The 14437-nt window shown below is 42.4% G+C and overlaps 1 protein-coding gene and 1 non-coding gene across 2 annotated transcripts in view; both read left to right on the forward strand.

Annotated features, from left to right (window-relative positions):
• The window catches only part of GPD1L (glycerol-3-phosphate dehydrogenase 1 like), a 65337-nt gene extending 56289 nt beyond the window's left edge, over window positions 1–9048 (forward strand). Inside the window, exon 8 of the mRNA XM_025376583.1 lies at window positions 6166–9048. Within this exon, the coding sequence (XP_025232368.1) occupies window positions 6166–6262 (97 nt within the window). The 3' untranslated portion in view covers window positions 6263–9048. The remainder of the gene's footprint in view (window positions 1–6165) is intronic.
• Window positions 9049–11376: 2328 nt separating this feature from the next.
• LOC112619969 lies at window positions 11377–11476 on the forward strand. The gene has a single exon (XR_003118440.1). It is a non-coding gene; the product is annotated as a small nucleolar RNA U13 (small nucleolar RNA).
• Window positions 11477–14437: the final 2961 nt, after the last annotated feature.

The raw sequence follows: 14437 nt of genomic DNA on the forward strand, positions 1-14437 counted from the left end.
AGATGGATGGATGGAGGGATGGATGATGGATGGGTGCATGGGTAGATGGGTGAGTGGATGGGTGGGATGAGATGGATGGATGGAGGGATGGATGGTGGACGGGTGCATGGGTAGATGGGTGAGTGGATGGGTGGGATAAGTGAATGGATGGATAATGGGTGGGTGGGATGGGATGAGATAGATGGATAGAGGGATGGATGATGGACGGGTGCATGGGTAGATGGGTGAGTGGATGGGTGGGATGGGTAAATGGATGGATGATGGGTGGGTGGGATGAGATGAGATGGATGGAGGGATGGATGATGGATGGGTGCATGGGTAGATGGGTGAGTGGATGGGTGGGATGGGTGAATGGATGGATGATGGGTGGGATGGGATGGGATGAGATAGATGGATGGATGGAGGGATGGATGATGGATGGGTGCATGGGTAGATGGGTGAGTGGATGGGTGGGATGAGATGGATGGATGGAGGGATGGATGGTGGACGGGTGCATGGGTAGATGGGTGAGTGGATGGGTGGGATGGGTGAATGGATGGATAGATGGGTAGGTGCATCCATCCTCCATTGCCCTTCCAGGCCAGTTGTGTGTTAAAGGTGAGCTGGAGTCAGTTTATTTGCCACCTGATTGAGAGAATGAGCCCTGTAGCACCACAAAAGCTTCTCAGCCTCTCCCGAGGCCACTCCCCAGCGCTACCCGCTCCACAGCACTTTCTCTTGCCGATTTACTGAGCATGATTGTGGGGGACCATAATCATGATGCCAACTATACCACTACATAAATGCTTATGTAGCATATTGTATGTATCCTTAACTCTCCCGAAACACCCTCTGGGGGAGGGAAGTCTGGTTGCCTAGGACTGGAGGGAGCTGGGCAGCTGGATGGACATGCTGATTGTGGCTAATTCAGAGCATGAGCTTCTCTCCAAGCTGGGAGGAGGGTCGTGGATGGCGTTGCTGTCATCTCTGGTTGCAGCTCCTTCATCCTAGTTCCATCAGTTCAGGTGTCTGCTGGTCCCAGTCACGCATCTTCACCTCCCCCTGCACCCAGCACCCTTCCTTCTTTTACCCAGAACAAATTAATCAGCCATGGAGTTCCATACTGAAAGTTAAAAATGAGGGTGGATGGAGCGTTTGTCTTTCCCCTTTAATTTGCACTTTATTTTTCTGAAATGGCTTTTAAAACCAGCCATGCAGAGATGGAAGTTCACAAACAGGCTGCCAAAGGAGGAGAGCTACCTTTAAATTGTGGCTAAAAGGAAAATGCCTCTGACGTGCATGATTTTCCTTACCTACTTAGCAGCAGACAGTGATATGTTTGTGTGTGGTTGGACTACTTGAATGACCACTGAGCATTTATCAAGAAATTTTTTTAAGTCTCAAAAAAAAAAAAAAAAAAAAAAAAAACCTGTCTGTTTGGTGAGACTCTCCCAATCAGAATTTTCAAGTGGCATCTGTGTGCTAGCAAGGGCTGCCTTGAGAGGATTCTCTGGATGGACAGGTTGGCTGGGCACTAGTCTGTTAGCTCCAGGGGGACATGGACTAGAACAGCGATTCTGGGGCCAGGAGCTGCCTGTTTCCAAAGCAGGTGTAATCAAGCAGGTAAATCTCTGCTCTGAGCAGGCAGCTCTCCTTGGTCATGTCCCATTTTATTTCTTCTGATTAGAAATTGAACAGGCTGCACCTGTGCTTAATGACATCGCTGCTGGATTGAAGGTGGCAGCACCCTTCTCCTGGGCTGGAGTATAGAATCCCCTGGGACTCCTCCCCGTTCTTTGTACCACCTGCCTCCTGAAGGCAGAGGCCTTTTCTCCCTTTGCACCACCTCTTACTTTGATTCCTTTTTTCTTTTTCATTCTGACCACCACTTCTCCGATCTTCCTCTGTTTCCTTCTCCCCTCCCTTCTCTTCTCCATTGCTATAGAAAAAATAGCAGGAGGGTAACATTCAAGGCTGCCCTGTGGCTTATTAGCCATGTGGCCTTGGGCGAGTCACGTATTTAGCTGTCCTGTGCCCCAGTGTTCTTATCCACAAAATTAAGATGGAAGATCAGATGATCGCCATGATCCCTGCTAGCTTGAGCATTCACATTCAGAGGCCTCCTGCTCTTATGGAGTGAAGCACATGGTCCTTAGGCAGAGGTGGCCCCCCTCCATCTAGCACCAACGTAACTTCCTGCAGTACATCCTCTTACTCCCTGTGGTACCTTCTTTTCTCAAATAGAACTTTTCTACTTTTCTTTGCCTCCTTCTCAGACTCTCATTTTACCTGAATTACCTTTTCAAAGGCCCTGTCACATTCTGAGGTACTAGGGGTTAGGACCGAAGCACATGAATTGGGAGGAGGGCATCATTCAGCCCATACACAACGTGTTCTCTGAGGTGCATGTGGTAAGCTCCTGGGTCTCACTCTGTCACCCAGGCTGGAGTGCAATGGTGCCATCTCAGCACTGCAATCTCCGCCTCCGTGTTTAAGTGATTCTCTTGCCTCAGCCTCCCCAGTAGCTGGGATTACAGGTGTGTGCCCCCACACCCAGCTAATTTTTGTATTTTTAGTAGAGACTGGTTTTTTTACCATGTTTCCCAGGCTGGTCTCCTGGCCTCAAGCAATCTGCCCACCTTGGCCTCCCAAAGTGCTGGGATTACAGGCGTGAGCTGCCACACCTGGCATAGCTTTATTTATAATACTGCACATCCCTGCACTTAGTCTGAAGTCTGAAACATCTTAAGCCCTCCTTATTGATTAGTGGGATAGCTGACTGATTTGTCAATTTTTTTTTTTTTTTTAAAACAAATTCTTGCTCTGTCGCCCAGGCTGGAGTGCAGTGGTGTGATCTTGGCTCACTGCAACCTCTGCCTCCTGGGTTCACACCATTCTCCTGTCTCAGCCTCCTGAGTAGCTGGGACTACAGGCATCCACCACCACGCCTGATTAGTTTTTTGCATTTTTATTAGAGACAGGGTTTCACCGTGTTAGCCAGGATGGTCTCAATCTCCTGACCTCGTGATCCACCTGCCTCAGCCTCCCAAAGTGCTGGGATTACAGGCGTGAACCACCGCGCCCGGGCCTCTGGTTTGTCAATTTTTTTAATGAAATGTTGTCTTTTTCTTCCTTTCACCTCTAACTTTATTTAGAGAGTCGTCCAAACTGATCTAATTGGCCTTTTAGCATTTTATATAATAGAAAATAATATTTAGATTGGTAGTGTAGCCTAATGGTTGAACATTGGCTTCAGAGTCCAAAACTGTGGTTCAATTTACTCTTATACAGAATGGGGACAATATTTTTACCTCATGGGGTGATTTTAAGGATTAAACAAGTTACTTGTCTGTAGAAATTTCCCTCCTACACACTTCATATCTCATTAACATCCCATCCACAGAATGCACTTTGGAAATGCTAGTTTTAAAAGTTAGGAGTGCTTCCAGCTGCAAGAGCAACACACAGTTATAACAGGGAATATGGAGCTGAACATTACTAAAGTGTTGGCCCAGGGGCTCTAGCTCTGGATTAGAATCTCAGTGATCCCGTTGGCTTTCCCTTGAACCTCAAGATGGCTGCAGCAGCTCCAGACATCACATTCTCTTTTACACTCAGGAAGGGAACAAGAGTAGTCTAGGGTAATAGATTTTTCCTCTAGTGCCTCTCGCGGAGAGTAATCTTCCCCCAGAAACCTTCAGCAGATACATTATGTCTTGCTGCCTAGGACTGTGTTACTTGGCTAATTCTAGGTGAAAGGCTAGGAAGGTGAGTAGTCTCTTCCAACCTTGGGAAAGGGAAAAGCAGGTTGGAAATGGCTTTGATGGTCAGTCATCTGCTACCACACTGCTTTGGGGACATATGTATTGTTCTTGTTTCAGGAACAGGGAAACATAGCATGGAAGGACAAAGAAAGGGGCTGAAGTTTCTAGGCTTTAAATCCCATCCACAGGAATTTATTCAACGAATTCTCACTAAGCACCTGCCCCTTGCTGTGCATGGTGCCAGGCACTGAGAATACAGTAGTGAAAAAAACAGACTTGGTCCCCGTCCTCATGGAGCTTTCTCAGTCCAGGACACACTGTCCATCTTGTGGCTGCTATTATAAGCTGTCGTTACTGCACACCCACTATTTGCCAGTTGTGTACTGTACACTTCACACACAAGTGATTTAATACTTGCAGCAAGGCTATGTATCCAGTCCCATTTTACAGATGGGCAAACAGGGTTAGAAGGATTATGAAACTTGCCGAGAGTTAGTAGGCTGTAGAGTCAGATTTGATTAGGTCTACCTGACTCCAAAAAAATAACAAAACGTTCCATACCTTAAAAAAACTACAATGAAAAAACAGCCCTACAACGATAGACTCTCATAAAGACATGTGATCATTAGTACTATTTGTTCTTCTTAAATTATCATTATAAGATTCTGTCCAGCTAATTTTCAGGATTGCCTTTCAAGACTCCATTGATTCTGCCAAGCTCACTTTGAGCTATGTGTGTGTGTATTTAAAAGCCTGGGCCGGTGCAGTGGCTCACTCCTGTAATCCCAGCACTTTGGGAGGCCGAGGCGGGTAGATCATGAGGTCAGGAGTTCGAGACCAGCCTGAAAAACATGGTAAAACCCCGTCTCTACTAAAAATACAAAAATTAGCCAGGTGTGGTGACACACACCTGTAATCCCAACTACTCTTAGGAGGCTGAGGCAGGAGAATCGCTTGAACCCAGGAGGTGGAGGTTACAGTGAGACAAGATCACGCCACTATACTCCAGCCCTGGTGACAGAGTGAGACTTTGTCGCAAAAAAAAAAAAAAAAAAGAAAAGAAACAAAGCCTGATGAAATTATTTCTTTAGTGACTTTTCACTTATATCCGTATTCACATCTTGGAAGAAGAGGTAAGCTAAATCAAGCTTCTGACATAAGATGAGTGCTTTGCTCCTCGTAGGTCCTCACTTAGATTCTCGCGGGAACGTTCCAGCCTACATTATTTGTGGTGATGTGTAGATTGCCTCATCGTTATCTTGGGATGATTCTTTTTGGAGAAGGGAGAGCAATTTAAAAATTTATTTGTACAGCTTTTAAAATAATGACAGACAGGAAACAACAGGTGCTGGAGAGGCTGTGGAGAAATAGGAACACTTTTACACTGTTGGTGGGAGTGTAAGCTAGTTCAACCATTATGGAAAACAGTATGGCGATTCCTCAAAGATCTAGAACTAGAAATACCATATGACCCAGCCATCCCATTACTGGGTATATACCCAAAGGATTATAAATCACGCTGCTATAAAGACACATGCACACGTATGTTTATTGCAGCACTATTCACAATAGCAAAGACTTGGAATCAACCCAAATGTCTATCAGTGACAGACTGGATTAAGAAAATGTGGCACATATACACTATGGAATACTATGCAGCCATAAAAAAGGATGAGTTTGTGTCCTTTGTAGGGACATGGATGCAGCTGGAAACCATCATCCTTAGCAAACTATCACAAGAACAGAAAACCAAACACTGCATGTTCTCACTCATAGGTGGGAACTGAACAATGAGATCACTTGGACTCGGGAAGGGGAACATCACACACCGGGGCCTATCACGGGGAGGGGGGAGGGAAGAGGGGGGCGGGGAGGGATGGCATTGGGAGTTATACCTGATGTAAATGACGAGTTGATGGGTGCTGACGAGTTGATGGGTGCAGCACACCAACATGGCACAAGTATACATATGTAACAAACCTGCACGTTATGCACATGTACCCTAGAACTTAAAGTATAATAATAATAATAAATAAATAAAAATAAAAAGTAAAAAATAAAAATAAAAAAATAATAAAATAATGACAGAATATAGACTCATCCAAGATTTGACCAAGAGTCAGAGCCACAACTCTTCATGTAAATGACAACAGTTTGCCCTGGTAGGATCACCGTGTGACTTGTTTGTGGAAAGTGTGCTCCAAGCTTAATTAGGCAGAGGATGGTCTAGGTCGCACCAGGATCTGACAGCCACATTCCAGAGGCTCTCTGCCGAACAAATGATAAAGGAATGTAGAAAGTGCTTACCATGTTTTCCATAGTCACATACTGACCTGCAATCTGTTAGGACAGAAAACCTAACTTATTCTCTGAGGTAAATCTAGTGGCCTAACCTTGTCTCTTCACATTTCTTCCCAACTAGGTTTCCATTGTTTACTGCTGTGTATCAGATCTGCTACGAAAGCAGACCGGTTCAAGAGATGTTGTCTTGTCTTCAGAGCCATCCAGAGCATACATAAAGTGAATCATGCAGCGTGTTGGGGGAAGTTCTGCCTTTCTGATCAATCTTTTGGGTTCACGTGGAAACCAGGACTTGGCAACATGATGTTTGTTTGACTGTAATCTCATCATGGATATGTATGGATTTTTACAGGATCGTTTTTGAATTGTGAGAGGCAGTTCATTGGCAAAGATGTACTGGGCAGTAACTAAACACACATGCAAACGTGTGAATGGTGGTTTATTCCTCATTCTGTGGATGTTTCTATGAGCCAAAATTAAATGTCTTTTTTTCAAAATTGCTTATGAAATTTCCACACAATGGTAGCTTATAAGATTGGAACGATCTCAACTAAATTTTTTAGGTGTAATTCATACGTATTGGAGGATTTTTTTTTCTCATTCTTCTAATGTTAAATTTTAACCAGCATTAACATGGTAGAGTGGAGGAGTGAGTGTGTTCAAAGATCAACATATTTAACACTATCTTAAAGCCAGCATAATTAACTATTTTGATTGTGGGCTGACCTTTGTTTTTTGAACAATCAGGTATTTTTAATTAGGTAATCCGCTCATATTTTCCCCTCACTGCAGTTGTCTGCATTTTTAGCCTCTTTTCTCTTCGTTAGTTGTCAGAATGTGCCTTCATCAAGGCTCAGCAGTAACAGAAGACAGAAAACTCACCTGGGATTTTCCTGCTGTGGCTGGCACATCCTTCTGATTAACAGACACCTGTATGATGCTTTTGGCTAGTTAGTGCATTTTTTGCAAACATTTTTCTTAAGCATCACAGATCCACTGGGGGGTGTGGGGGGCTACTGTTCCTCCTCTTGTTAGATGCAGTCTCTCCTCCTGGTCACCTAGTGAGCAGGGACAGAGCCAGGAGTCAAGTGCAACGCCAAGGTGCATGACCCTCTGAGAAGTCACTGGGCTGATTTGACCTCCGACTAATTGGTTGTGGCAAATGCCATGTGCAGCCTTTCCTGAGGCCATAGGAGGGCTTCCTGCCGCTGAGATCTGTGCAGGCCATCCTCTCAACGGTGCCACTCCAAGGGCAGTCCTCAGTGCAGCAGCATCAGCTTCACTTGGGGGGAGGGGGTGGTCTCAGAAATGCAGGTTCCCGGGTCCCACCCTGGACCTCCGAAGGAGTATGGCATCTGTGCTTCTGATGCTCACTACAGTTTTGGAACCACTACTTTAGAAAACCTGCTTTAACGTGGCATTCCTCTAATCGTGTTCCCTAGGAAATGAGTGTCCCAAGATCCAGTGATTATTCCAGGTGTTCCCTGGAAAGGTCGAGTGAGTTTGCAAAACACTACGTGTGTACGCGTCTTGAAGGTGTAGAATGTATGTTTATGCATCAGTGGAACCCATTTTTCTAGCCTAGCAAGTCCCAAACACATTACACTGAAGAGAGATTTTGGTGAGGAAACTTGCCAGAGTTTTCAGGGAACACTGTTCTTAGGCTTAGGTGACCTTAGGATAACTCAAGTAGACCCTTCACTCCCTGTGAGAAATTAGGATGAATAACTACCTGTGGTATTGTTGGTTCTGAACTTCTCCAGTTTAGGCCTGCTGTGAATCTTTGATGAAGCTTTAAGGTGACGCTGTTGTACAAGACGTCAGCTTTGCTGAAACGCACATTACCTGGAATACGTGCTTTAACTGTAGAATTAGGATGGGATTTACTGTACTGTTTTGAATGAGATTGGCTTCAGAATAGCATTGCAGTTACCTTACATAGCACTTGATACGTGTTAAAGGAACATATGAATGTAATTTATATATTCCTGGAATTTCAGTTACTTTGTGAGATTTGGGGCTGTCCCTCAACCCCAGTTTAGGATTTCTTTTTTTCTATACCTTGAAATGACTATAAAATAGATTTTCATGGGAATTTTAAAGACTCTATCCAAAACATTTTTGGAGCGTTTTAAAGCCCCATACACAGATGTATACGAAAGCACACAAAACACTCCAGCTTTCAGCAGTTTTGGCACCACCGTTAACCCACTTTGCTTGTCTCATGAAAAATCTCTGTTAAAGTATGTACATGGGTAACAAAAAGTTACTTTTAAAGATCTATAAAGGGCTGTAGGCTAATTGTGGTGTCTAGTAAGTAGCATAATGAGATGTGAGGAGTTGGGACTTTGCGTGTTTTGCGTATTTTCGTCTGCATTCAGCTTCTTACTCTGGGTTTGTACTTGAGTGTTATTTCTTTACAAATGCCCTTGTAATTACCACTCTGAAGTCTGCTGACTGTGTCTCTTGAACATACTTAGGATATTCTGCACATTATGGAAAAAGGTAAATTTTATAAGTTTCTGCTCTACTAACTGTAGATATTTATGACTCTGCGAGTTATCTATTTTTATAACCACCTGTGGTCCATTGTTCATTTTAATTCACATTTCTTACAAAGTGTGGTAACAGGGAGGGAGACACCTAGACCAGAAGCTCAATTTGTACAACTTCAGCCAATCTGTGAATGTAAAAACTACACTGTTGCCTTGCTAGGATCCACCCTCCTATAATGTGGAACAACTATCCGAATGAAATCCACCCTAGGAGATGGAGTCAAACTAAACTTGTGGTTTTTCATTTAACTTTTGACTATAACATGGCCCCATGGCATCCACACCAAGAGGAGTGTTGCGATGAGGTGCCGGTGTGCAAAGGGAACTTTAGCTTTTCCACTGGTTCTCATCTGCTAGCCTTTTACATACATGTGTACTATATTTGTTTACAGACTGTAGGTGGATATATAATTTAAAAGCTTGATTTAATAAACATTTAACCCCCTAAACTTGCGCTGTGGATCCTGTTTTTCTTTTTACCAATTTAGGTAATCATTTTATTTGTCAGCTCTTTCTTTTTTTCCTGAACTGTGTTTCATTACCAATATCAAAAACAGTTTTCAACAGAAGGGCTTCATCTCTAATCCCAGGCCTTAAATGCATCTGTTTTTATTGTTTACTGATATTTTTATATAATTGCAGTTTAGGATGGAGACCTTCTGGTGAATTTGAAATCCCCTTCTCCCCACTCCATATATACCTTTAAAATCTGGGAAAATCCAGTGCTGATCTCATAAAAATATAAGGGAAATTCCTAGAATCCTAAAACAAATAGGGGACCGATTGGCAGAGTCAAAAGGATTGGGTTGTGAAGCTTATGCTACACCAGAGCCCACCAAAGGCTATGTTGTCAGGGGAAAAATGAGCTAAGGAAAGCCAGGTATAGGCACAAATAAGGAGGCTGGGCCCCATGGGGAGAAAAATGTTTTGTTTTGTTTGCCACAGAGTCTCGCTGTGTCACCCAGGCTGGAGTGCTGTGGGGGCACACGCCTGTGGTCTCAGCTACTCAGGGGGCTGAGGTGGGAGGATCACCTGAGCCCAGGAAGGTTGAGGATGCAGCAAGCAGAGATCATGCCACTGCACTCCAGCCTGGGAGACAGAGTGAGACACTGTCTTGAAAAGATAAATAATTGAAAAATAATTCATTATGAGTGAAAACCAACAGATTTTTAAAAACAAAGAACCTTAGGATTTCAGATAATTTGAGAAATACCATAGATGCTTTTTAAAAATCATCTGAAATCCTTTATGGAGGTGGGGTCTTACTATGTCACCCAGGCTGGACTGCAGTAGTGTGATCATAGCTCACTGCAGCCTCCAACTCCTGGGCCCAAGCAATCTTCCTGCCTCAGCCTCCCAAGTAGCTAAGACTCCAGGAGCATGGTACCACACCCAGCTTTTTTTTTTTTTTTTAAAGTAAAGATAGGGTCTTGCTATGTTGCCCAGGCTGGTCTCAAACTCTTGGCCTCAAGCAATCCTCCCGTCTTGGCCTCCCAAAGTCCTGGGACTACAAGCATGAACCTGGCCAGATGCTTTGAAAGATATTTTTTAAAATAAAGGCATAAAAGAAGGATTAAAACATAAATTATTTGAGAGGAAAAAAGAATCCCAGCCAGGCAGATTTGAAAAAGAACCTATTCAAACATTTAGGAATGAATATAATCATTTGAATTTTAAAAATAGGCAGATGGAAAGATTAAAGACTAGATTTGACAGAGCTACAGATGGAATTGGCAAACTGGAAATGAGATCTGAGGACATTAAAGTATTAGCAAAGAAAATATTTGAGGATTTAAAAGGTAAGTGGAAGATAGAATAGGACTTGAACATGCATCTGATAGGAGTTACAGAAGAGAGAAAAGGGAGGCAATTTTTGAAGAAAAGGCTGAAATTTGTCCTGATTTAATTATGTGCATTCAATTTTATGTTATTCTCCATAATGTATCTCTATTAAAATTTAATCACGTGGTCTTTATAACTTTTTATGACTACATATAAACTAAGTTGATGGTGAACGTTTTTGAGGAAATATGCTTTATGAAGAATCTGTATGGATAATCTAATTTACTGAAGCTATGATTGATTCAAGTTACTGAAGCAAGTGATGTTACCTTTGGTAGGGATGGGTGACAGCAGGTATGGTACTGTGGGAAGATTTGTTCTAGCTCCTACTTAACCATTTAATATCCATGTTGTTTAGCCAAGTCAGCTAACTTCTCTTTGAAGTTCATTTTTCTCATTGGTAAGTGGGAATAACATCTGTGCAGCCTGCCTCATAGAATTGCTGTAAAGGTCCATAAAGAGCAGGAAATCAACATATTAAAGGAGAAATATCTGTTTGTGGCAGAAACAATGCCATATGTTCACTAAATTATTTTTTCTTCTCTTTTCTTTTTTTTTTTTTTTGTAGATACACAGTTAAATTACATTTCCCAACCTCCCCAGCAGTTAGGTGGCACCACATGATTGAGTTGTAGCCAATGACATAGGGAGACAAAAATGCCACTTTCAGGTGTTCTGTTCTGTCTGATTCTTCGTTATTTCTTCTGTGTGTGCTGGTTGGATATCAATGTCCAGTATGTTCTGGAAGCCATACATTGAAGATGATGGGCCCCTTTCAGCCAGGATTCTACAAGACAATGTGGAGAAAGTACCCCCCCAATCACATTGGTCTGTGATAGGTATAAAAATGATTGTATTATGCCACGGAGACATAGGGGTTACTTGTTATAGCAGCTAGCATAACTTCATTCATTGCTAAAAAGATGTTTGAGGAGATCCTTTTGTGGTTGATAAGTGTGATGATTGAGTTTTCATGCTCATGTGTGAGATGTGCCCCCACTCAAACCTGTCACAACATCTACTTATTATCAGACATGAAAAAAAAATAGATGTTTCAGGAATTTAAAAATGCAACTTGCAGAAACATCAAGAGATTAGGGAAATTTTCATCCCTTGGTCACTACAGCATCACAGTGTCTGTTTTGCCATCACTTTTTTGGACACAGGGCTATATATGAATGTGGGCATGCCTATGGGTGTGTCTGTCTGACTCTTCCCTACCCAGGATAACTCTGGCTAAATCAAAATTTGTATATCTAATCGTCTTTCTCTCTCTCTCTTTTTATCTTTTTCTTTTTTTTTTTTTTTTTTTTTTTTTGAGACAGAGTCTCACTTTGTCACCCAGGCTGGAGTGCAATGGCACAGTCTAGGCTCACTGCAACCTCTGCCTCCAGGGTTCAAGCAATTCTGCCTCAGCCTCCAAAGTAGCTGGGATTACAGGGGCGTGCCACCACATCTGGCTAATGTTTGTATTTTTAGTAGAGACAGGGTTTCACCATGTTGGCCAGGCTGGTCTCAAACCCCTGACTTCGTGATCCACCCGCCTCAGCCTCCCAAAGTGCTGGGATTACAGGCGTGAGCCACCTTGCTCGGCCTCATCCTTCTTTTTCTAGGACAAATGCCAGCAAGTTCCAGGACTTATAACGTGCTTAACATCAGAGAAGTCTTCGCCAGGTGGTGATGTCCTTAAGATGTCTTCCTCGTTTCAAAAGCTTTAAGTTAGAAATGTCACGAGATCTTAGATAAGGCCATATGCTACTTGTAACTTCTAAAACCATGTCTGTCTGAAACCCGAAGGAGTGGTTCTTCAGCTCCCCCTCAAAGACTGAGGAATTAAACTTATCTGAATTGTATACATTGTGAGTGAAATAGAGTCATTGGAAAGTACTTTACCATTCAACTCAATGCACCGTGTTATTTGTCAAATTGGTGTTATTTGACTCATTACAAATGAAAATGCTTTTATGCTATGATAGAAGTGTTATTTGCATTTTTTGTAACTAGTCTTATTTTTAAATAATTTTTCAATAGGTAACACAGTCATTTGGTTAAAAAATAAAGCCTGCTTCCCAAGGAGTTATTAGTTTGTAACAATCTCTTCTAGAATTTCATTTCACACACATAAGCAAAATATATATATTCTTATTCCCTCCCCCATTTCTCTACACAAAATTGAGCCTACTAGATGCATTGTTCCTTATCTTGCTTTTTTTACTTAACATGACATCTTGACAATCTGTTATATCAGTTATTTTTAACAACTGCATGTTTAACTTTTTTACTTTGAAATAATGACGAATTCATAATAAATTGCAAAGGTACCCTTCGCCCCGTTTTCCGCTAATATATCAACACCTAGTTTTTAAAATTGTAAGTTAAAATAACAGTAGCAAAACACTTTCAGCACTGCTCGCTTTCTCCCTTCCTTCCTTCCTCCCTCCCTCCCTCCCTTCCTTCCTTCCCTTTTCTCTGTTCTTTCTTGTCAGGATTTCCCTCTGTTGCCCAGGCCGGGATGCAGTGGCTCTATTAGCCCACTGCAGCCTCCAACTCCTGGGCTGAAGCATTCCTCCTGCCTCAGCCTCTTCCAGTAGCTGGGACTTCAGGCATGAGCCACCACACCCAGCTAATTTTTGAATATTTTGTAAAACCAGGGTCTCACCATGTTACCAAGGCTGATCTTGAACACCTGGCCTCAAGTGATTCTCCTGCCTTGGCCCCCCAAAGTGCTGGGATTATAGGTAAAAGCCACCATGACTGGCCCACTTTTAGCACTGTTCTAAGTGCTCTGCGTATACGAACGTACTAATAAAAATGTATCACCCCCATACACAGATGGGGAAACTAAGGCACAAAGAGGATAAAGAATGTGTCCAAATAACAGAGATAGTAATTAATGAGGCCAGGTTTTGGACCTGGGGAGTTTAGCTTAAAAGTCGGTGTGTTCTTAACTCTTAGATAAGACTACATTAACTCCTTTGAGTAATGGGTGTTCATAGTTAAGCAAAAGCAAAGAATGATGTGAAGGGTTGAAAGTGTAATCACTCTGAATTCTCTGGCAAACTTTCATCAGTGTACTGTATTCATGCATGTGACATATTTTAAGACAATACTGTTTTAAAACTTTTTAAATCGTTTTAATATTGAACTTTCTGTATCAATATAATCTCCTACACCATTCTGCATATCTGCATCATTTTCTGACTCTTCCTTAGTTTATTAAAGATAACTATTTGTTTTCTGTCTTCCTTTTATTGTAATAATTGGTGCAGAAAACATTCTTGCACATGGATTTCTGCTCATTTATGTAAGTGAATCTACAGTATAAAAGCCCGGAAGTGGAATTGCTGGCTCAAAGGTATGTGTGTTCTACATTTTAATAGAAACCGCCAAATCCCCCCTCACAAAGATGGCTGCAATTCATGCTTCTGACCTCGCTTTCTGCTCCTAATTACCTCTACAGCCTCTATTAGGAACTAATTACCTCTACAGCCTCTATTAGGGAATTCTTTATAATAACCGGAGACCTAAATTGAACCAATACATCCCAGAAATGTGAGCCTGTGTACTTATCAATCATTTATGTCTCTCCTATCAGTTTCACTGTGAAAAATAAAATTTTTTGTTATCCAGAACTACCATTGTGTGAAAGCAGCCATCTTAGTATAGTTGTAACAGTTGGTATTGAAAGTTCTTTTTTTTTTTTTTTTTTTTTTGAGACAGGGTCTTGTTCTGTCACTCAGGCTGGAGTGCAATGGCATGATCTCGGCTCACTGCAACCTCCACTTCCCAGGTTCAAGCAATTCTCCTGCCTCAGCCTCCAAAGTAGCTGGGATTGCAGGCACCCACCATCACACCTGTCTAGTTTTTTGTATTTTTAGTAGAGACAGGGTTTCACCATGTTGGTCAGGCTGGTCTCAAACTCCTGACCTCAGGTGATCCACCCACCTCGGCCTCCCAAAGTGCTGGGATCACAGGCGTAAGCCACCGCACCTGGCC

The sequence above is a fragment of the Theropithecus gelada genome, chromosome 2, assembly GCF_003255815.1.
Source record: "Theropithecus gelada isolate Dixy chromosome 2, Tgel_1.0, whole genome shotgun sequence".
NCBI classification, from domain to species: domain Eukaryota; kingdom Metazoa; phylum Chordata; class Mammalia; order Primates; family Cercopithecidae; genus Theropithecus; species Theropithecus gelada.